General features: G+C 41.3%; 2 protein-coding genes across 3 annotated transcripts in view; both read right to left on the minus strand.

The window, feature by feature from the left end:
* The window catches only part of lrp11 (low density lipoprotein receptor-related protein 11), a 28,070-nt gene extending 19,822 nt beyond the window's left edge, over positions 1-8,248 (minus strand). Inside the window, exon 1 of the mRNA XM_061886257.1 lies at positions 7,503-8,248. Within this exon, the coding sequence (XP_061742241.1) occupies positions 7,503-8,058 (556 nt within the window). The 5' untranslated portion in view covers positions 8,059-8,248. The remainder of the gene's footprint in view (positions 1-7,502) is intronic.
* An 8,537-nt stretch (positions 8,249-16,785) lies between these two features.
* The window catches only part of map3k5 (mitogen-activated protein kinase kinase kinase 5), a 203,104-nt gene continuing 195,177 nt past the window's right edge, over positions 16,786-24,712 (minus strand). Inside the window, exons 28-30 of one of the 2 annotated variants that reach the window (XM_061886260.1) lie at positions 23,798-23,913; positions 23,635-23,711; positions 16,786-17,787 (exon numbers count right to left, since the gene is read on the minus strand). In XM_061886260.1, the coding sequence (XP_061742244.1) occupies positions 17,727-17,787; positions 23,635-23,711; positions 23,798-23,913 (254 nt within the window). In that variant the 3' untranslated portion in view covers positions 16,786-17,726. The remainder of the gene's footprint in view (positions 17,788-23,634; positions 23,712-23,797; positions 23,914-24,712) is intronic. The other variant, XR_009804115.1, reaches the window with a different exon arrangement.

Genomic DNA, 24,712 nt, shown 5'->3' on the forward strand with positions numbered 1-24,712 from the left:
AACCCTGTTCGAGAACCTATTAAGTCTGTATATGGAGGCTCCGCACTGTATATGGAAGACTTTAAAGCCAGCAAAGACAAACAAAAATTTTTTGCAAATATGTGGCAGTAATTATAATTATAAATGTACACCTGGCTGTCACTAAAATGTGTGAGAAGAAATTATTTCAACTTTTTACTCTTAAAAACACTTTATTATTGCTACTTAAAGGCCTACGTAAAGGCCTACTGAAATGCGATTTTCTTATTTAAATGGGGATAGCAGGTCCATTCTATGTGTCATACTTGATCATTTCGCGATATTGCCATATTTTTGCTGAAAGGATTTAGTAGAGAACATCGACGATAAAGTTCGCAACTTTTGGTGCTGATAAAAAAGCCTTGCCTGTACGGGAAGTACCAGACGATACGGGTTGTGGAGCTCCTCACATCTGAACATTGTTTACAATCATGGCCACCAGCAGCGAGAGCGATTCGGACTGAGAAAGCGACGATTTCCCCATTAATTTGAGCGAGGATGAAAGATTCGTGGATGAGGAAAGTGAGAGTGAAGGACTAGAAAAAAAAATGAAAAAAAGGACGAGGGCAGTGGGAGCGATTCAGATAGGTAAGATGCTGTGAGAGGCGTCGTGGGGGTGGCAGGACCACTCGGCCAGGCCCAACCGCAACAAGGGATAGAGCCATACCGTCTTAAACCCGACGCTGACGGTCAGGAGGACGAGCGCTGCTGATATTGATGCTGGAGTAGCACACAACATAGAATACAGAATGGAAAAATGTTTTTTATTAATACACATAATACACTGTACTTTGTGTGTGTGGTCCAATCCAACCGTGTTCGCTTGACACCTCTGTTCCATAGTTAAGCTTGACTCTCATATTTCGGGTATGACTCAGTGGCCTAGTGGTTAGAGTGTCCGCCCTGAGATCGGTAGGTTGTGAGTTTAAACCCCGGCCGAGTCATACCAAAGACCATAAAAATGGCACCCATTGCCTCACTGCTTGGCACTCAGCATCAAGGGTTGGAATTGGGGGTTAAATCACCATAAATGATTCCCGGGCACGGCACTACTGCTGCCCACTGCTCCCCTCACCTCCCAGGGGGTGATCAAGGGGATGGGTCAAATGCAGAGGACAAATTTCACCACCCCTAGTGTGTGTGTGACAATAATTGGTACTTTAACTTTTTTAACTTTAATGAAACACCGGCTGTGTTTGTGTTGATAAAGCCGGCCGCAATACACCGCTTCCCACCTACAGCTTTCTTCTTTGATACCTCCATTGTACATTGAACAAATTGCAAAAGATTAACCAACACAGATGTCCAGAATACTGTGGAATTTTGCAATGAAAACAGACGATTATTAGCTGGCCACGATGCTGGAACAAAATGTCCTCTACAATCCGTGACGTCACGCGCACGCGTCATTACACCGAGACGTTTTCAGCAGGATATTTTGGCACAAAATTTAAAATTGCAATTTAGTAAACAAACCCGGCCGTATTGGCATGTGTTGCATTGTTAAGATTTCATCATTGATATATAAACTATCAGACTGCGTGGTCGGCAGTAGTGGGTTTCAGTAGGCCTTTAATAGGTATTGCTACCATTCTGTTCTGGTTCCCACAACAAATCCTGTTAATGTTGCGTTGCTTCCAGCATGTAAACAGGAGTTCAAAGCATTCCAAGCGTAGTTTTTTACCTGCCAATAAAAATACACTTTCTGATGTACATAATTTTTTCCCCTAGTCAGTTGAAACTACAACCAGTAATGATAAATATAATGTAAGGCACCATTTACTTTAAATAAATCATTCATGGTTGCCGTGAAATAACTGCATGCAAGAGTAAACATACCAGGGAAAGACAACTGGTTTTGCAAGTAAGTAAACAAATGAATGTAATGTGATATTATTGTACCATCAATAGGGATGTGAATCTTACAACAACTCACAATTCGATTCCAATTTTTTGGGTGACAATTCGATTCGGAATCGATTTTTGATTCATACTTTTTCTCACAACAGAATGGTACCTCAACTTTAGAGTGTTTTGAGATGAGCGCTGTCTTTCGGCTAAACATGAGTTGGAAGCAAACATTTGAGTTACAAGCATCCTCGCTATTAGTTGGTGTAGTAAATGTCACAGTAAGCCCCGTAAAATCAGATTAAAAGTAGTTTTAGATTGGGAGTCACATGGAGAAAAATCTACTCCCAAGTGGGCTGGAGTGGTAAATCACGGCACAATAACTTGAAAATAAAGACAACTTAAGACTGTTTTCTTTGTTTATAAAAAAAAGAGTACAAGCACATTCTGAAAATGAACAAATCATAGTGTTGTTTTTTACAATAACCTGTTGTGGTTAATAGTACATATACTTTATTTGTATTTTTTTTTCTGAATAAATTGTGTGATAATGTTTATCATTTAACTCCATCCATCCATCCATCCATCATCTTCCGCTTATCCGAGGTCGGGTCGCGGGGGCATCAGCCTAAGCAGGGAAGCCCAGACATCCCTATCTCCAGCCACTTCGTCTAGCTCTTCCCAGGGGATCCCGAGGCGTTCCCAGGCCAGCCGGGAGACATAGTCTTCCCAACGTGTCCTGGGTCTTCCCAGTGGCCTCCTACCAGCTGGACGTGCCCTAAACACATCCCTAGGGAGGCGTTCGGGTGGCATCCTGACCAGATGCCCGAACCACTTCATCTGGCTCCTCTCGATGTGGAGGAGCAGCGGCTTTACGTTGAGCTCCTCCCGGATGGCAGAGCTTCTCACCCTATCTCTAAGGGAGAGACCCGCCACCCGGCGGAGGAAACTTAACTCATTGGTGCTCATTTTCAATCTATCAAAATAAAAAAAATATATATCAAAATCAAATTACAGTATGTAAGTTATGTAGTTTGATCATTTGTAGTTTGATTTGATGTGCTAACAACATGTGGTTTATTTTGTACATACGTAGCATCATCTACAAAGATACAAAGAATTGCAATTGTGACATCCAGTGGACACATTTAGTACAGTTCTTTCACATAACTACTTAAGTTTCAAATATGAGGTACTCCTGTATAGTGTTTGGTATAAAAGTGATAATAAAACCAGGATACAAAAGCTCCTCTTGGCTGTTGATGCATGCTGACGGGAGCGATGGGTGCCCACTGCTCCTCAAGAGAGGATGGGTCAAATGTCGACCAGAGGAGATGCAGAAGAGTTTGGGGAGCTAGCGTTGAGCGTCGGGAGCTTCACGGAGCCCTGGCTGGATGAGGATTTATCGGATACTTCGGTCCCCCCTACACGGATTCTCGCTTATCCGCTCGGACTGGACATTGGCCAAAATCTAGTGGGCAGCCTAGGACGGAGTCAGCTCCGTTGATTGCTTCCCGCCAAACAATACAGATGATGGCGTGCTCCAGAGGCCATCGCAGTGTATGTGTTGAAAATATGTTTCTGCGGTTTATTTATGCATAATTGCTATTTTTTTGTTGTACTTTACTTTGTAGCTGTATATAGAAATGGCAGCCAGTTGCATCAAATGTTTTTCTATTGTACTTTGTCTACTTTGATGTTTCCTCTTGTTTTCATGTGTTTTTTTAACCTTATTTTGTGTGGATGTTTTGTATTTGCACTGTCTGCAACCATATTATTTCACCATTGTGGAATGAATAAAGTACTGTACATCCTATTATATTCTCAATTTTGCTGTACACACATTGTACATGTGACAATAAAAAGAAAAATTACGAATTGAATGTGCATAGATTTTTTTTCCAGCACCATTAATCAAAGCCAAATACATTTACAGGGTAAAAATAGTCACTATATTACTGTTAAAATTGCCATGAGTGTTCTTTTTAATTGTGTTGATTTGTTTGTATTATTTAATTGAATGTATATTTTTCCTTTTTTTTTCATTGTTTTTCTTTGTCATGAAAAAGGGACGTTTTTGTCATGAATAAGGAAGGTTTTTGTGGTTGGTGCACTAATTGTAAGTGTATATTGTGTTTTTTAGGTTGTTTAAATTTTTTTTTTTTTATATATATATTTTCTTTTTTTTAATAAAAATTAGTAAAAAATTCTTCTGCGGCCTGGTACCAATCGGCCCAGTGGTTGGGGACCACTGCTTTACACCACTGCATCCGACGCTTTGCATTGGACTTGGTGATGTATGGCTTGGATGCATCCGCCCGGCCATGGAAACCCATTCCGCGAAGCACTCTGCGTACTTAACGTGGGCTAATTGGAAGGTCACATGAAGTTTGGAGATCGGTAGCAACTGACTGTGCAGAAAGTCTATTGCACTATGCGCTTCAGCGTCCGCTGACCCCTCTCTGTCAGTTTACATGGCCTACCACTTGGTGACTGAGTTGATGTTGTTCCTTAACTCTTCCATTTTCTTATAAAAAAGCGGACAGTTGACTTTGGAACATTTAGGAGCGAGGAAATTTCACGACTGGATATGTTGCACAGGTGGCATCCTATGACCGTTCCACGCTGGAAATCACTGAGCTCCTGAGAGCGGCCCATTCTTTCAAAAATTTTTGTAGAAACAGTGTCCATGCCTAAGTGCTTGATTTTATGGACTTATTGGATATGGAGATTGTTTCTACAAATATTTGTGAAAGAATGGGACGCCTTAAGGAGCTCATTGATTTCCAGCGTGGAACTCTCATAGGATGTGGCTCGTGGTTGGAGTGTCCGCCCTGATATCCGTAGGTCCTGAGTTCAAACCCAGGCCGAGTCATACTGAAGACTATAAAAATGGGACCCATTACCTCCCTGCTTGGCACTCAGCATGAAGGGTTGGAATTGGGGGTTCAATCACCAAACATGATTCCCGGGCATGGCCACCGCTTCTGCTCCCCTCACCTCCCAGGGTGTGATCAAAGGTGATGGGTCAAATGCAAAGGATAATCTCACCACACCTACTGTAGTGCGTGTGTGACAATCATTGGTACTTTAACTTTATACACTTGTGGCCGGGCCAAGTGATTAGGACACCTGATTCTGATCATTTGGATGGGTGGCCAAATACTTTTTGGCAATATAGTTGTATGATTTTATCTGTGGAAAGCGCCTTATAAATAAAATGTATCCATCCATCCATTTTTTATCGCTTATTCCCTTTGGGGTCGCGGAGGGGAGCTGGAGCCTATCTCAGCTACAATCGGGCGGAAGGCCGCGTACACCCTTGACAAGTCGCCACCTCATCGCATGGCCAACACAGATAGACAGACAACATTCACACTCACATTCACACACTATGGCCAAGTGTTGCCAATCAACCTATCCCCAGGTGCATGTCTTTGGAGGTGGGAGGAAGCCGGAGTACACGGAGGGAACCCACGCAGTCACGGGGAGAACATGCAAACTCCAAACAGAAAGATCCCGGGCCTGGGATTGAACTCAGGACTACTCAGGACCTTCGTATTGTGAGGCAGACCCACTAACCCCTCTACCACCGTGCTGCCTAAATAAAATGTACTTATACTATGTAGACATTTTGTATTTTTTCATTCATGTTGATTTTTTTATCTATCCATCTATCCATTTTCTAACGCTTATTCCCTTTTGGGGTCGCTGGCGCCTATCTCAGCTACAATCAGGCAGAAGGCCGCGTACACCCTTGACAAGTCGCCACCTCATCGCAGGGCCAACACAGATAGACAGACAACATTCACACTCACATTCACACACTATGGCCAAGTGTTGCCAATCAACCTATCCCCAGGTGCATGTCTTTGGAGGTGGGAGGAAGCCGGAGTACACGGAGGGAACCCCTGCAGTCACGAGGAGGACATGCAAACTCCAAACAGAAAGATCCCGGGCCTGGGATTGAACACAGGACTACTCATGACCTTCGTATTGTGAGGCAGACGCACAAACCCCTTTCCCACCGTGCTGCCTAAATAAAATGTACTTACTATATAGACATTTTGTATTTTTTCATTCATGTTGATTTTGTTATCTATATTGTTTTATTATTTTTAAACATTCATCCATTCATCAATTTTCTACCGCTTATTCCCTTTTGGGGTCGCGGGGGGCGCTGGCGCCTATCTCAGCTACAATTGGGCGGAAGGCGGGGTACACCCTGGACAAGTCGCCACCTCATCACAGGGCCAACACAGATAGACAGACAACATTCACACTCACATTCACACACTAGGGGCCAATTTAGTGTTGCCAATCAACCAATCCCCAGGTGCATGTCTTTGGAGGTGGGAGGAAGCCAGAGTACCCGGAGGGAACCCACGCATTCACGGGGAGGATATGCAAACTCCACACAAAAAGATCCCTAGCCCAGGGTTGAACTCAGAACTACTCAGGACCTTCGTATTGTGAGGCACATGCACAAACCCCTCTTTCACTGTGCTGCCTAAATAAAATGTATCCATCCATCTTCTTCCGCTTATCCGAGGTCGGGTCGCAGTGGCAGCAGCCTAAGCAGGGAAGCCCAGACTTCCCTCTCCCTAGCCACATCGTCTAGCTCTTCCCGGGGGATCCCGAGGCGTTCCCAGGACAGCCGGGAGACAGTCTTCCCAACGTGTCCTGGGTCTTCCCCGTGGCCTCCTACCTGTTGGACGTGCCCTAAACACCTCCCTAGGGAGGCGTTCGAGTGGCATCCTGACCAGATGCCTGAACCACCTCATCTGGCTCCTCTCGATGTGGAGGAGCAGCGGCTTTACTTTAAGTTCCTCCCGGATGACAGAGCTTCTACCCTATCTCTAAGGGAGAGACCCGCCAACCGGCTGAGTAAACAAATTTCGGCTGCTTGTACCCGTGATCTTATCCTTTCGGTCATGTCCCAAAGCTCATGACCATAGGTGAGGATGGGAACGTAGATCGACCGGTAAATTGAGAGCTTTGCCTTCCGGCTCAGCTCCTTCTCCACCACAACGGATCGGTACAGCGTCTGCATTACTGAAGACGCCGCACCGATCCGCCTGTCGATCTCAGGATCCACTCTTCCGCCACTCGTGAACAAGACTCCTAGGTACTTGAACTCCTCCACTTGGGGGCAGGGTCTCCTCCCCAACCCGGAGATGGCACTCCACCCTTTTCGGGGCGAGAACCATGGACTCGGACTTGGAGGTGCTGATTCTCATTCCGGTCGCTTCACACTTGGCTGCGAACCGATCCAGTGAGAACTGAAGATACCGGCCAGATGAAACTTACTTACTATAGATATTTTGTATTTTTCATTCATGTTGATTTTTTATTTATGTCATTTTATTATTATTTTTAAACAATTTTCATATTTTTAAACATCTATCCATCCATCCATTTCTACCGCTTGTCACAAAGTACTTATTTTTTTATTATTATAATTTTTTAAATAGTTAAGACTATAAACATCCATTCATCCATTTTATACTGCTTATTATATTATTTAAAAAAAATACTTATTTTTAAACAATTTACCTATTTAAAAAAATACATTTTTCCTTTTTTTTTTAATAGTTATTAAGCCTTTAAATTTTTTTAAACAATGAGAGTCCTACCTTGGGTATCATCCAGCTCTCCAGTAGTCCGCTCCAAGCCCCCGGGGGAAACCGGCAGGAGTTGCCCCAGCGTGGCGTTCACCGGGCGGCTGTGCGAGGTGAAGCCCGGCTGCGGTGCAAAGGAGCAGACATTTTGGCTCCTGTAGGTACAATTGAACAGGTAGCAGTTGAGGCTCTCCCCGGGCTGCCTCGGCTCCCCCTGGACCACCGCCACGGTGCAGTGAGGCTGGGAGCAGCAGGCGTGAACACAGTCCCGCCAGGTGTACACTCGGTCCGGCGCCATCAGGAAGGTGGCGCCCTGCTCGATGGAGGCCTTGGCTCGGATGATGCTCTCCCGGGCCGAGGCGAAATCGCTCACGCACGAGTCGGCCACCTCGCTCGGCCTGTACGTTTGGTCCTGCTGGAGCTGCTTGCGGAACTCCTCCAGGAGCTCTTCCACTCCGGATATTTTCGACTTTAAGTCCGAAATAGCGGAGGTTCGCGTGTGGCCGGGCGGGAGGAAGCAAAGAAGAAGCAGCAGAGACAGCAGCGAGCGGTGATGCTGCCCGGCCGCCATCTTGTTTGCTCACTAAACACTCCTTAATTGTCCCAATGGTGATGATGATGATGATGCTGTGAGGCACATCAGGATGATCCCCAGCCAATTTAGGACAAAAGCACAAAACTACACGCAGTTATGTTTAAATCCCTCATTTAAAAAGGAGGGAGGTGGTTATCCCGTGACGATGCTAAAAATCTGCTGTTGTCATGGTGAGGATGGAGGAGACGACTGACGTCACTCCGTTGGAGGGAGAACACAAGATTAGGTACACTCATTCATCGTGAATACACTTGAATAATTAAAAGGCCTACTGAAATGAGATTTTCTTATTTGAACGGGGATAGCAGGTCCATTCTATGTGTCATACTTGATCATTTCGCGATATTGCCATATTTTTACTGAAAGGATTTAGTAAAGGACATCCAGGATAAAGTTCGCAACTTTCGGTGCTAAGAAAAATGCCCGGCCTCTACCGCAAATCACAGCCGATGACGTCACCCGTGTGATGGCTCCTCACACATTCACATTGTTTTTAATGGGAGTCTCCAACAAAAAGTGCTATTCGGACCGAGAAAACGACAATTTCCCCATTAATTTGAGCGAGGACGAAAGATTCGTGTTTGAGGATATTGACTAGAAAAACAAAACAAAAAACAAAAAAAACTAAAAAATTAAAAAAAAAACCCAATTGCATTGGGACTGATTCCAATGTTTTTAGACACATTTACTAGGTTAATTCTGGGAAATCCCTTATCTTTCTATTGTGTTGCTAGTGTTTTAGTGAGGTAAATAGTACCTGATAGTCGGAAGGGTGTATCCACGGGTGTCTTGACGCCAATGTCTCAGGGGAGTCGACGGCAGCTAGGGACGGAATAAGCTCAGCTTTTCTTCGGTAAGAACTGACTTTTTAACCACAATTTTGTCACCGAAACCTGCTGGTTGACATTTGGTAGGGATCCATGTTGGCTTGACCACCCTCTGATCCATAGGAAAATTTCACTTCCAGGAATTTTAAACAAGGAATCACCGTGTGTTTGTGTGGCTAAAGGCTAAAGCTTCCCAAATCCATCTTTCTACTGTGACTTCTCCAATATTAATTGAACAAATTGCAAAAGATTCAGCAACACAGATGTCCAAAATACTGTATAATTATGCCGTTAAAGCAGACAACTTTTAGCTGTGTGTGTGTGCAGCGCTCATATTTCCTAAAAACCTGTGACGTCTTGCGTACACATCATTACGCGACGTTTCGAAGACGAAACTCCCGGGAAATTTAAATTTGCAATTTAGTAAACTAAAAAGGCCGTATTGGCATGTGTTGCAATGTTAATATTTCATCATTGATATATAAACTATCAGACTGCGTGGTGGGTAGTAGTGGGTTTCAGTAGGCCTTTAAAGGCCTACTGAAATGAGATTTTCTTATTTAAACGGGGATAGCAGGTCCATTCTGTGTCATACTTGATCATTTCGCGATATTGCCATATTTTTGCTGAAAGGATTTAGTAGAGAACATCGACAATAAATATTTAACATATTGTGTTGAAATTTGGGGAAATGAATATAAAACAAACAAACCCAATAATAAAACTTCAAAAAAGGGTCATTAGAATAATACACAAAGTGTGCTACTATGAACATACCAATCCATTATTTATAAGTTCAAATGTATTAAAATTTTCAGACATTGTGTTAAAAACAATGGAAATTATGTTTCGAGTAAAGAACAACAGCCCTGCTTGTATTCTTGGGCTATTTAAAGGCCTACTGAAACCCACTACTACCCACCACGCAGTCTGATAGTTTATATATCAATGATGAAATATTAACATTACAACACATGCCAATACAGCCTTTTTAGTTTACTAAATTACAATTTTAAATTTCCCGGGAGTTTCGTCTTCGAAACGTTGTGTAATGATGATGCTTTAACGGCATAATCATACAGTTTTCTGGACATCTGTGTTGCTGAATCTTTTGCAATTTGTTCAATTAATATTGGAGAAGTGACAGTAGAAAGATGGAGTTGGGAAGCTTTAGCCTTTAGCCACACAAACACACGGTGATTACTTGTTTAAAATTCCTGGAGGTGAAACTTTCCTATGGATCAGAGCGCGGTCAAGAGAACATTGATCCTGACCACATGTCAACCAGCAGGTTTTGGTGAGAAAATTGTGGTTAAAAAGTCAGTTCTTACCGGAGAAAAGCTGAGCTTGTGCCGTCCATAGCTGCCGTCAACTCCCCTGAGACACTGTGTGTCAAGACACCCGTCGAGACACCATTCCGACTATCAGGTAGTATTAAACTCACTAAAACACTAGCAACACAATAGAAAGATAAGGGATTTCCCAGAATTAACCTAGTAAATGTGTCTAAAAACATCGGAATCCGTCCCAATGCAATCGTGTTTTTTTTTTTCCTAGTCCGTCGCTTTTAATATCCTCAAACACGAATCTTTCATCCTCGCTCGGATTAATGGGGAAATTGTCGTTTTCTGTGCCCGAATAGCACTTTTTGTTGGAGGCTCCCATTATAAACAATGTGAATATGTGAGGAGCCCCCACACGGGTGAAGTCATCATCTGCGACTTCCGGTAGAGGCAGGGCATTTCTCTTAGGTGCGAACTTTATCGTGGATGTTCTCTACTAAATCCTTTCAGCAAAAATATGGCAATATCGTGAAATGATCAAGTATGACACATAGAATGGACCTGCTATTCCCGTTTGAATAAGAAAATCTAATTTCAGTAGGCCTTTAAACGAGGATATGTGTCATACTTGATCATTTCGCGATATTGCCATATTTTTGCTGTAAGGATTTAGTAGAGAACATCGACGATAAATATTTAACGTATTGTGTTGAAATTTGGGGAAATGTTTATCAAACAAACAGACCCAATAATACAACTTCAAAAAAGGGTAATTAGAATAATACACAAAGCCTGCTACTATGAACATACCAATCCATTATTTATAAGTTCAAATGTATTAAAATTTTCAGACATTGTGTTTTTAAAAACAATGGAAATTATCTTTAGAGTAAAGAACAACAGCCTTCCAGCTTGTATTCTTGGGCTATTTAATTTAAGAGGAGAAAACTATAATTTACAGGGGATATTGATTTTTGAAATAGGTAAAGCGAGAACAAATATAAAATACAAATATATTACAGTTTTAGGAGTAAAATGGTGGAATAAGCTCAGTGATGAGCTGAAGCCATGCACTTCTTTGGTAAGGTTTAAGAAAACTTTGAAAGGTGAAATAATTGAAAATTATAAAATATAGTAACAATTACTTTCATCACATTGATTTAAAAAAAAAAATGTTAAGCGTTGTTCCAGGCAATCTAATTTTCAGTGAAGGTATAGGATAGGCCAGGGGTCGGAAACCTTCTTTGGCTGAGAGAGCCATGAAAGCCAAATATTTAAAAATGTATTTCCGTGAAGAGCCATATCATATTTTTAAACACTGAATACAACTAAATGCGTGCATTTTTTAAAGTAAAACCAAAATTTTTAGAGTAAAATGAGTAATTATTTTTAATAACATTGTTATTTCTTGAACAGGTGCGGTAAAAAACGGATGGATGGATTAAAATGCATGAGAATGTTTTATATTTTGAATGTTATTTTTAACATCGTAATTACCAGCGGAATTATTCATTACTTATCGTGTTAATGGGTCGGGAACCTTTTTGGGTGAGAGAGCTATGAAAGCCAAATTTTTTTTTTCAAAATGTATTCCCGTGAGAGCAATATCATATTTTTTAACACTGAATACAACTAAATGCGTGCATTTTTTAAGTAAAACCAACATTTTTAGAATATAATAAGTCTAATTCTTTTAATAACATTATTTCTTGAACGGATGCGGTAGAAATTGGATGGATGGATTAAAATGCATTAGAATGTTTTATATTTAGAACGTTATTTTTAACATCGTGATTACCAGCGGAATTATTCATTACTTATCGTGTTAAGCAATGTCAGCTAAGATTTATCCGAGAGCCAGATGCAGTCATCAAAAGAGCCACATCTGGCTCTAGAGCCATAGGTTCCCTACCCCTGGGATAGGCAAATATAAGCTTTGGCTTCAGCCTATTCCTTTTTCAGTTATTGTTTTTCTTTTCTTTTGTGTGTAAATGTGTATGATTGTTTACGTATAACCTGTACTGTAAAACTGATCACACAAAATGGTCGATTGATTTGATTGATTATATGACCGAAATAAACTTATTTAATTCATTCATTCATAAAGTTCGCAACTTTTGGTCGCTAATAAAAAAGCCTTGCCTTTACCGGAAGTAGCAGACTATGTGCGCGTGACGTCACGGGTTGTAGGACTCCTCACATTGTTTAAAAATCATAGCCAGCAGCAGCTAAAGCTATTCGGACTGAGAAAGCGACAATTTCCCCATTAATTTGAGCGAGGATGAAAGATTTGTGGATGAGGATATTGAGAGTGAAGGATTTGAAGAAAAAAAAAAAGAAAAGAAAAAAGGCGATTGCAGTGGGAGCGATTCAGATGTTATTAGACACATTTACTAGGATAATTCTGGAAAATCCCTTATCTGCCTATTGTGTTACTAGTGTTTTAGTGAGATCATACAGTACCTGAAAGTCAGAGGGGTGTGGCCACGGGTGTCTGCGTGGGACGAAGTAATAGTCCGCGGCAGCTGCAGGAGGACGCATCCGACGCAGGTTCCGCTCATAACTACGGTAAAAGCCAATTTATTACCACAATTTTCGCACCGAAACCTGACGGTTGACATGTGGTCGGGATCCATGGCTAAAGGAAAAGCTTCCCACCTCCATCTTTCTACTTTGACTTCTCCATTATTAATTGAACAAATTGCAAAAGATTCAGCAACACAGACGTCCAGAATACTGTGTAATTATGTGATTAAAGCAAACTACTTATAGCTTGGATCGGGCTGGAAAATAATGTCCGCTACAACCCGAGACATCAAACGCAAGCGTCATCATATCGCGACGTTTTCAACACGACACTCTGCGGGAAATTTAAAATTGCAATTTAGTAAACTAAAAACGCCGCATTGGCATATGTTGGATTGTTAATATTTCATCATTGATATATAAACTATCAGACTGCGTGGTCGGTAGTAGTGGGTTACAGTAAGCCTTTAACATTGTTATATGGTTCCAATTCAGAATGAAAAAATACCAAGTTGAAAAATACAGTGTCTAAAAAAAACATTGCCCTTAAAGCAATCCTGTGTTCCTATGGACAAAATATGACATAAAAACTATCACATTTTGCTTCAGAGCCCCAAAAAAAGTCTGCGGGCTATAGAATGCCCTCCCGGTAACAATTAGAGATGCTACCTCAGTAGAAGCATTTAAGTCCCATCTTAAAACTAATTTGTATACTCTAAGTTGGGATTTGATCAAGTGGGTGTGACCCCAAGATGCAGTGACAGGAGGCCAGGTAGAATTATAAAAAAAGGGAACATTTAATAAGTCCCAAAAGTGTAACAAAAAGCAATGGGGCAGAAGTGCACATCATGAATATTCAAACACGAACAGGTCCCTCAGTGGTCGGCAGGGGAAAAGGCCTGGGCGCACTTGAGCATAACAAAAAAATCCAACACAAAAATCCTCTTTACCTCAGGGAGGCTAGGAAGCAAACACAAAGAGGAAATTCAGGAATAATGAAAAACAACGTACCAGGACTGACGAGGTGAAACAGGCGCCTGCACGTGGGAGGTACAGGAGACAATAACCGGCAGGACCCAGCTGTCAGTGACAATCTTAAATACACCTGGGTAGGGATTTGTTGTAGGTGTGCCTCGCTGGGGACTAATTAACTGAAGAAAACAGACTCCATAAAAAAAAGGAGAAGTCAGGGAAATTACAAAACACAACACTCTAGGCCTTAAATAGACCCCTTTTTTAGACCAGTTGATCTGCAGTTTCTTTTCTTTTCTCCTCTGCCCCCCTCTGCCTGCGCTGCTGACCTGTCTCGGCTCAGGATGGTCTCCTGCTGGCCCCTCCATGGACTTGACTCTCACTGTTATGTTAAATCCACTATGGACTGGACTTTCACAATATTATATCAGATCCACTATGGACTGGACTTTCACAATATTATGTTGGACCCACTCGACGTCCATTGCATCCGGTCTCCCCTAGAGGGATGAGGGGTCACCCACATCTGCGGTCCTCTTCAAGGTTTCTTGTAGTCATTCACATTGACATCCCACTGGGTTGTGAGTTTTTCCTTGCCCTTATGTGGGCTCTGAACTGAGGATGTCGTGAGACACTTGTGATTTAGGGCTATGTAAATAAACATTAATTGTTATTAAAATAAGAACAAATATAAAAAATTAAAACATGATTTAAGTTTGTTAGTTTTCCCTTATTAATAAAGTTGTAAATTGGTATTATTCCATATATTATGACTTGTGACCTAAAAATAAAAACTTTTTTTTTAAAAGTAGTTGTGTGTACAAGAGGAGACGGCACAGACAGGAGGGACGTCGTTTTAGCTCTATTTATTATAATAAATATATACACAATAGAATGGAGTGTGTAAATAATCCAAAATGTGTGTGGTGTGGCTATGTGTGGGAATTAACTGAAGTGCGTTACCCGTAGTGTTGAGCGAGAGGCGCGGAAGTCCAATAGGGGCGAGGAAAGCTCGTAGGTCCGTGAGCACAGACAGGAATTGGGGGGCAATAGCGAGGGGTCAAAAGTCCGTGTCCAGGCAGGAGCTCGAGATCCAAATGGGGCAGCCAGAGAACCAGAGGGGATCACAGGGAGTTGAGACACACATCTCGTCACACGGGAACAAAGGTTTGCTGCTAGAAACAACAAGGGGACACGAGATCAATCAATACAGAGAGGGAGACACGCACAGAGAGAATGCATAGAGCTTGATTAGTCGGCTTACGGTACTGGAACAGATGACCACGTTCTGGCCCCGGGATAGCAGGTTGTGCTGGCTTATGAAGACAGGTCTCATTATCAGCTTTAGGTGTGTTGATTGCTGATTGACTGCAGCTGTGCACCGGCGCAGCTCCTGCAGGAGTGGCGTGCGCAGGTGCACTCTTGTAGGTGTGCACAGATGAATGCGCATTGGAATGCGCCCAGACCTTGACAGTAGTTGCGGTAATTGTATATATTATCGTCATTATAATGAAATAATGATAATAACAACAATGCAAAGCACTTGTTATGAACAAAGTCAAAAAATACATATTTATTTAAATGCATTTTTATTTAAATAAATACATATTATATCGTTATTAAAACAAATATTATTACTAATAATTAAAATCCAAAAACAATTAAAAAAAAGGACATCAATTTATAATCAACATTTTTGGGAAGAATGTTTGGTTATGTTTATGTTGTTTTGTTTCCTAACTACTAAATTAGTAAATTACCATTATCCCCATATATTATGATGATGTGCCACAATAAAACATCTAAAAAACTAATTTTGAAAATGTTTTAAAACATTTCAAGAAGTTGCAGTATAGCCTATGTGTACATTAGTTATTATTGTCATTATAGATAAAAATGCAAAACTATTTTGTTAAGAACAGAATGAAGAATCCCATACAATATGTTTTAAATTCGATTTAAAAAAATATATATATTATATAACAATTAAAACAAAAAACATTACAATAATAATACAATTAAAAAGGAAATGCAATTTGAAATGAAACACTTTTGGAGGAATGTTTAGTTATGTTTATGTTGTTCTTTTCCCAAATTACTTAAGTAGTAAATTAGCATTATCCTACATATAATCATTTGTGACATTAGACAACCTAAAAATAAAAATAAGTTTAAAAACATAAGTCTCTTGGAGAAAAATAAAATGTATATTCATTAGCTATTATTGTCATGATTCTTTGTAATAATGCACAACTCTTATGAACATGCAATCCAACTGTATTTCTCAATAAAGAAATATTAGTACTGTATATTATTTATTTAAATATATTATAATAATAAAATCCACAAATTATACAAAAAGGAAATTTAAAGAAAACATTTTTGTTTGAATCCTTAGTCATGTTTATGTAGATTTTTACTTGAATATGAGTAACTACTACAATGTACTGTCTAGTACAGTGGTTCTCAAATGGGGGAACGCGTACCCCTGGGGGTACTCGAAGGTATGCCAAGGGGAACGTGAGATTTTTTTTAAATATTCTAAAAATAGCAACAATTCAAAAATCCTTTATAAATATATTTATTGAATAATACTTCAACAAAATATGAACGTAAGTTCATAAACTGTCAAAAGAAATGCAACAATGCAATTTTCAGTGTTGATAGCTAGATTTTCCATAAATATTGATGTTAAAGAGTTCTTTTTTTGTGAAGAAATGTTTAGAATTAAGAGCACTTCAAGTTAATGATTACTTCTATGTGTAGAAATCTTTATTTATAATTGAATCACTTGTTTATTTTCAACAAGTTTTTGGTTATTTTTATATCTTTTTTTTCCAAATAGTTCAAGAAAGACCACTACAAATGAGCAATATTTTGCACTGCTACACAATCTAATAAATCAGAAACTGATGACATAGTGCTGTATTTTACTTTTTTATAAATTTTTGTCAACCTAAAAATGCTTTGTTTTGATTAGGGGGTACTTGAATCAAAAAAATGTTCACAGTGGGTACATCACTGAAAAAAGGTTGAGAACCACATGTCTAGTACACAAATGGAAGTGCAGTACTCTTATTTTTACAGTTTCACACTTTCATAATCAAAACTTTTATTTTAACAATATAACATACAGTGCACATTTTTGAATCATCTTAAATATGAAACAACATGGACACGCAGCTTCTTGATTTTTCCTGTTTTTTTTTTTCTGACAGTGTGGTTTAAAATAAACTCTTGTAAGTATAAAAATGTTTAAATGTTCCTTCCAACAAACAGCAGGTTAAATCATACTAATAAAAGTGAAAAACAATCAGTGTAAACATGATGAAAACAATGTGATAAGCAGTAAATTAGTATTATCCTATGATATGACCTTAGAAACTCCAACAATAGCACATAAGCATAGACGTCCAGTCCACATGGAAAATTTGCAACAAGTATAACAATATTAAGTACATGTACGCAACGCAGTTCATATAATTTGAAGATAATACACAATATTTACACATTTGTGAAATGTGAAAAAAGAAATTTAAATTAGTTGCACTAATGTTAAAAAACAAAACAAAAAAGGGCATGCATTGACATCCTTCAGATTCTCATAGCAATACAATAATAAATAAAAAAAAAACAGGATGTGACGTCTACGATAAAATTACGAATGAAAATGATATATTTTCATGTAGTAATTTTGTATCTCAGGCTACAAACAGTCAGTCTTTAGATATTGTAAACGTTTCAGCACGTTAAGACAGGAACAATTGTTCTGTGCGACATTTCACGGGTTAATGAAGAAAACTACCGGTAAAAGTCATAGATGGCGATAAGGCGTGTCGACGCTATAGTGGCACTTGACGAAGAGACATTTTCAAAAACCATCACCCCACACGACCAAGGGGGAAAAAAGGTTAGCGTGGCTTGAAAGCGGTCGCCGTGCTGCAAACACAGGTTGTTCTAATAAATACTGAGGTATTATTGAGGAGAATACTGAGGTGTTCTGGCTTCTCAAGAGAGGTGGTCCCCACTTAAGGCCTCAGTTGGGCTTGTGTCGGTGATCTGTGATGGCCTTCCAAAGTTTACACAAGATTCCGCCTCTGCATGGGACACAAACACAATGACGAACACTGTGAGATAAAGGAATTGATACACCTCCACTATAGTATTTGGCCACCCATCCAAATGATCAGAATCAGGTGTCCTAATCACTTGGCCCGGCCACAGGTGTATAAAATCAAGCACTTAGGCATGGAGACTGTTTCTACGAACATTTGTGAAAGAATGGGCGGCTCTCAGGAGCTCTGATGGACGAGTCTGGGTTTGGAGGCTGCCAGGAGAATGGTACATTTCGGACTGTGATATTTGGTTGAGGAGGAAATATGGTGTGGGGTTGTTTTTCAGAATTCGGGCTTGGCCCCTTAGTTCCAGTGAAAGGAACTTTGAATGCTCTGGGATACCAAAACATTTTGGAGAATTCCATAAAGACATGGATGACAGAGTCTGGTGTGGATGAACTTGACTTCCCTGCACAGTCCTGACCTGAACCCGATAGAACAGTGTTTTTTAACCTTTTTTGAGTCAAGGCACATTTTTTGCTTGGAAAAAATACGGAGGCACACCACCAGCAGAAATCCTTAAAAAAACAAAACTCAGTTGACAGTAAAAAGTCGTTGTCGCAATTGTTGGATATGACTTTGAACCATAACCAAGCATGCATCAATATAGCGCTTGACTCAAAGTAGGTGTACTGTCACCACCTGTCACATCACACCCTGACTTAGTTGGACTTTTTTGCTGTTTTCATGTGTGTAGTGTTTTAGTTCTTGTCTTGCGCTCCTATTTTGGTGGCTTTTCCTTTTTTTTTGGTATTTTCTTGTAGTAGTTTGTAGTAGTTTCTCTCCCGGAAAAGGGTGGAGTGCCATCTCCGGGTTGCGGAGGAGACCCTGCCCCAAGTGGGGGAGTTCAAGTACCTAGAAGTCTTGTTCACGAGTGGGGGAAGAGTGGATCGTGAGATCGACAGGCGGATCGGTGCGGCGTCTTCAGTAATGCGGACGTTGTACCGATCCGTTGTGGTGAAGAAGGAGCTGAGCCGGAAGGCAAAGCTCTCAATTTACCGGTCGATCTACGTTCCCATCCTCACCTATGGTCATGAGCTTTGGGTCATGACCGAAAGGATAAGATCACGGGTACAAGCGGCCGAAATGAGTTTCCTCCGCCGGGTGGCGGGGCTCTCCCTTAGAGATAGGGTGAGAAGCTCTGCCATCCGGGAGGAACTCAAAGTAAAGCCGCTGCTCCTCCACATCGAGAGGAGCCAGATGAGGTGGTTCGGGCATCTGGTCAGGATGCCACCCGAACGCCTCCCGAGGGAGATGTTTAGGGCACGTCCAACCGGTAGGAGGCCACGGGGAAGACCCAGGACACGTTGGGAAGACAATGTCTCCCGGCTGGCCTGGGAACGCCTTGGGATCCCCCGGAAGAGCTAGACGAAGTGGCTGGGGAGAGGGAAGTCTGGGATTCCCTGCTTAGGCTGCAGCCCCCGCGACCCGACCTCGGATAAGCGGAAGAAGATGGATGGATGGATGGATGGATGGATGGATGGATGGATAGTTTCATGTCTTCCTTTGAGCGATATTTCCCGCATCTACTTTGTTTTAGCAGTCAAACATTTTTCTGTTGTTTTTATCCTTCTTTGTGGGGACATTGTTGATTGTCATGTTCGGATGTGGACGCCGTCTTTGCTCCACAGTAAGTCTTTGCTGTCGTCCAGCAATCTGTTTTTGTTTACTTTGTAGCCAGTTCAGTTTTAGTGTTGTTCTGCATAGCCTTCCCTAATGCATTTTCTTAGGGGCACTCGCCTTTTGTTTATTTTTGGTATAAGTATTAGACACCTTTTTACCTGCACGCTGCCTCCCGCTGTTTCCGACACCTACAAAGCTATTAGCTACCGGCTGCCACCTACTGATATGGAAGAGAATTACACGGTTACTCTACCGAGTTTCTAGACAGTACAGACACTCAACAACAACAAATCATTTGCAGACTATAACTACTGGTTTGCAAAAAAATATTTGTAACCCAAATAGGTGAAACTAGATAATCTCCGACGGCACGCCAGACTGTATCTCACGGCACACTAGTGTGCCGCGGCACAGTGGTTGAAAAACACTGCGATAGAACACCTTTGGGATGTCACCATAAATGATTCCCGGGCACGCGCCGCTGCTGCCCACTGCTCCCCTCACTTCCCAGGGGGTGATCAAGGGGATGGGGCAAATGCATAGGATAAATTTCACCACACCTAGTGTGTGTGTGATAGAGATGCGCGGATAGGCAATTATATCATCCGCAACCGCATCACTAAAGTCGTCATCCACCCGCCACCCACCCGAACCAACATTTCATCAAACCCACATTAGTGAGGTTAGAAAGTGTATCTCCCTCCAAATAGCACAGACACAATGGCTTTCTTGAACTGATTTCTTAGAAGGCTTCCTTTCCCTTCAAATTCATCGTGAAAACTGTAAAAAATAAAGCACGTTACATGTGGATCAAACATTTTACCAAGTAAAATACCAACAAATGACAAATACCTCGTTGGCCATACCCGGAAGTAGCTTCCTTACATCCGTCGACAGACCAAATGAGACACTTCAAAATAAAAGTATGCCCACATACTGTTTCAAAGAGTGCTGCTCGTTTTTCGTATGCGGGTAACAACATTTAACTATTTATAAATGGTTGATTTCTATAGGCTAGTAAGGTATAGTGTTGTACCTGACAAGTTTGGGCTACCTTGCTTCTGCAGTCTTCATCAGAGGTGTCACTTGATGTTAGCGTGACGTTGTCTGTGACGTGATATATGGATTGTACCATCAAGAGTTGTCAGGTACAACACTTTACCTACTAGCCTGTATAAATCAACCATTTATAAATACACGTCAGTAGGCTAAATGAACCTCTTCAACATAACATTTAACTATGTATAATGTAGCGGCCGGCTACGGGGTGTTAGCCAATGACGTTGGCTGGGGGGCGGGACTTCTGGGAGAGATAGGGAAGTGACGTTCTCGACATGAAGTGAGAGTTCGAGTTGTCCCGGGAAAAGCGTTAGAGACATGAGAACTGTTGTGTGGTTGTATTACATCTTGTGCAATAAAGACAAGACAACAGAAGAAGTTTTATGAGCCTACATTCCTGGGATTATTACAATATATATTTCCGAATTGGTTCAACCGCCACCCGCCCGGATCTATTTAAAATCTATTTTTTCGTCATGTCACCCGCCCGACCCGCGGTTTATCCGCGGACTCCGCGGTTGTGACCGCAAACCGCGCCGCGCATCTCTAGTGTGTGACAATCATTGGTACTTTAACTTTAACTTTAATGAATTAGAAGGAAGACTGAGAGCCAGGCTTTCTCAACCCACATCAGTGTGTGACTTCACCAATGCGCTTTTGGAAGAATGGTTGAAGTTTCCTAGAACCACACTCCGCAACCTTGTGGACAGCCTTCCCAGAAGAGTTGAAGCTGTAATAGCTGCAAAAGGTGGACTGACATCATATTGAACCCAAAGGGTTAGGAATGGGATGGCATTTCAAGTTCATATGTGAGTCAAGACAGGTGGCCAAATACTTTTGGCAATGTAGTGAATTTCAATACCAATAACTGTATCGCATTGGAGATATTTAGATTGTGTTTGAATAATGTATAGGCTTTAAAACCCAATTAACCAATGGGTCAAACCCAATTATGAGCGCTTCCTTTATAAATGATAAATGGGTTGTACTTGTATAGCGCTTTTCTATTTTTATTCTTTTATTCTTCTAGACTTGTGGCAAATGGAGCCAGAGGTGGAATTTTAAGCCATGGACCATCAGTGAAGTCCCCAGTTTAAACAGTTTTTAGGACGAAATAGGGCCTGATAAGTGAGTGCGATTGGTGAACATGTGTGGGCCACTTCCTGAAGGGGGCACTATTTCGGTGAAGAGGCGTCGTGACTTTCCAACCCAGCAGATTTAGGTGCTTTTCCTTTAAGTTTTGAGGCAAATCGATCTTTAGCTGTTGAGTAATTTGTAGTGTGCTTAGATTGATGGACTGCTGCGACAAGTGACCTCACTATGACACACCCTGATGATGACTGGAAATGTGCCAACCTAACCCAATGGATGCGGGTTCAAATCCAGTTTGAGGGTGCTAGTCCTCCGAGTAATGTGGCAAATAGTGTCAGAAGGGGGATCTTTAGCTGTGGTGTAATTTGTGGTGTGCTTAGTTTGAGGGACTGCTGAGACAAGGGACTCATTGGGACATATCCTAATGATGACGGTTCTGCACAACCAATTGATGTAGGAAATGGTGTCAGAAGTGGGATCTTTAGCTCAAGAGTAATTCATGGTGTGTTTAGTTTGAAGGACTTCTGCGACAAGTGACCCCCATGTGACATACCCTGATGATGACTGGAGATGTGCCCACCCAACCCAATAGATGTGGGAAATAGTATTCTGAAGTGGGATCTTTAGCTGTGGAATAATTTGTGGTGTGCTCAGTTCGAAAGAATGCTGTGGCAAGTGACCCCACTGTGAAACACCCTGATGATGACTGGAGATGTGTCAGCAGAACTCAATAGATGTGGGTTCAAATCCAGGTTCAGGGGGCTAGTCCTTCGACTTGTGTGGAAAATAGTGTCAGAAGTGGGATCTTTAGCTGTGGTTTAATTTGTGGTGTGCTTAGTTTAAGGGACTGCTGCGGCAAGGGACTAATTGAGACATATCCTAATGATGACGGTTCTGCACAACCCGATTGAAGTAGGAAAAGGTGTCAGAAGTGGGATCTTTAGGTGTAGAGTAATTCATGGTGTGTTTAGTTTGAAGGACTTCTTTGACAAGTGACCCCCGTGTGACATACCCTGATGATGACTGGAGATGTGCCCACCTAACCCAATAGATGTGGGAAATGGTGTCAGAAGTGGGATCTTTAGCTGTGGAATATTTTGTGGTGTGCTTAATTTTAAAGAATGCTGTGGCAATTGACCCCACTTGGGACACACCCTGATGATGAATGGAGATACATCAGCACAACCCAATAGATGTGGGTTCAAATCCAGGTTCAGGGTTATTTGGCAAATAGTGTCAGAAGTGGGATCTTTAGCTTTGGTGTAATTTTTGGTGTACTTAGTTTGAGGAACTGCTGCGACGAGGGACTCATTGTAACACACCCTGATGATGACAGGATATGTGCCCACCCAACCCAATAGATGTGGGAAAATGGTGTCAGAAGTGGGATATTTAGCTGTGGAGTAACTTGTGGTGTGCTTACAGTAGTTTGAAGGAATGCTGTGGCAAGTGACCACACTGTGACACACCCTGATGATGACTGGAGATGTGTCAGCACAACCCTATAAACGTGGGAAATGGTGTCAGAAGTGGGATCTTTAGCTGTGGAGTAATGTGTGGTGTGCTTAGTTTGAAGGAATGCTTTGGAAAGTGACCCCACTGTGACACACCCGGACGATGACTGGAAATGTGCCCACCCAACCCAATAGATGTGGGTTCAAATCCAGGTTCAGGGGGATAGTCCTTCAAGTTATGTGGCAATTGGTGTCAGAAGTGGGATTTTTATCTTTAGCTGTGGAGTAATTTTCTGTTGCGCTTAGTTTAAAGAACTACTCTGACAAGTGACCTCACTCTGATACCACACTGATGATGACCGGAGATGTGACTGCGCAACCCAAAAGATGTGGGTTCAAATCCAGGTTTAGGGTGCTAGTCCTTTAAGTCAGTTTTAAGTTCTTCACCAGAGGTATGTAGCAAATTGTGTCAGAAGTGGGATCCTTGGCCATGCAACCATCAGTAAAGTGCCCGATTTAAAGACTTTTAGGGCAAAATAGGCGTTGAAAAGTGAGAGTGAATCATGAAGGTGTGTGGCCCACTGATGGAATGCTGCATTACCTCAGTCTGAGACTCTTCAGATCATCTCGTGTGACATCATTGAGGATGTCATTCAACGTATACTCCTCATCAAGTATCTGGAAAGAAACAGTAAAAGGATTCACAACTGAAGCGTGACACCCACAATCTTATCTTTCAAAAAGGTAGAAGCAGATCCCAATACCGCGTCTACGGCGTCCTGGTCTGCGCCGTAAAGCCTCAGCCAGCTGCTCAGCTCTGTGTCTTCTCGCTTTTTGGCAGGTAGATCTGTCCGTCCTTTTGGGAGATCACATGCCGTCTCTGTAGAAAACACGACCAAGATACGATATAATCAACATATTGGGAAACATGGACATAAGTTGGATTGTCACGATATTCAACTTTCAGTAGTCGATACCACTTCCAAAAAATTTCCACAATTTTTGGTACTACGATGAAAAAAATATATACCCATGTACTTTTAAATTCCCTACTTTATTGAAAACTGTGCTCTCACACCTTTTTGCTCAGAATTCAGAATGTACTATGAGTTGTCAAGATGTACATTCAAAAAAGAACAGCAGGGTATATAGTACATCATAGTATATCAAAACAAACAATACTGTGCTTATAAATATAACAACAATAGTATTATAAATATATATATATATATATATATGTATATATATATATATATATATACACAGTACAGGCCAAACGTTTGGACACGCCTTCTCATTTCAATGGGTTTTCTTTATATTCATGACTATTTACATTTTAGATTGTCACTGAAGGCATCAAAACTATGACTCCTGTGAGGTGAAAACCCTTTAAGGGGACTACCTCTTGAAGCTCATCGAAAGAATGCCAAGACATTTGAAAAAAAAAACAATACATGTTTTTTATATATTATTAAACATTTAATTTTTTGTTTGTTTTTTAAAGACAGAGCTTTGTGGTTTTATTATTAGCTGACGTCAAGATTTATTTTTTTTCTCATTGTGTTTCGAGCTGTGTTCTCAAATTTTGCTGTTGTTTTTTGTAATGTCCCCAGGGTCAATGAAAAACACGTCACAGACCACATATGGGCCCCACTTTGAGCATCCCTGCTTAAGAAGCT

The sequence above is a fragment of the Nerophis ophidion genome, linkage group LG24 (assembly GCF_033978795.1).
Source record: "Nerophis ophidion isolate RoL-2023_Sa linkage group LG24, RoL_Noph_v1.0, whole genome shotgun sequence".
Taxonomy (NCBI): domain Eukaryota; kingdom Metazoa; phylum Chordata; class Actinopteri; order Syngnathiformes; family Syngnathidae; genus Nerophis; species Nerophis ophidion.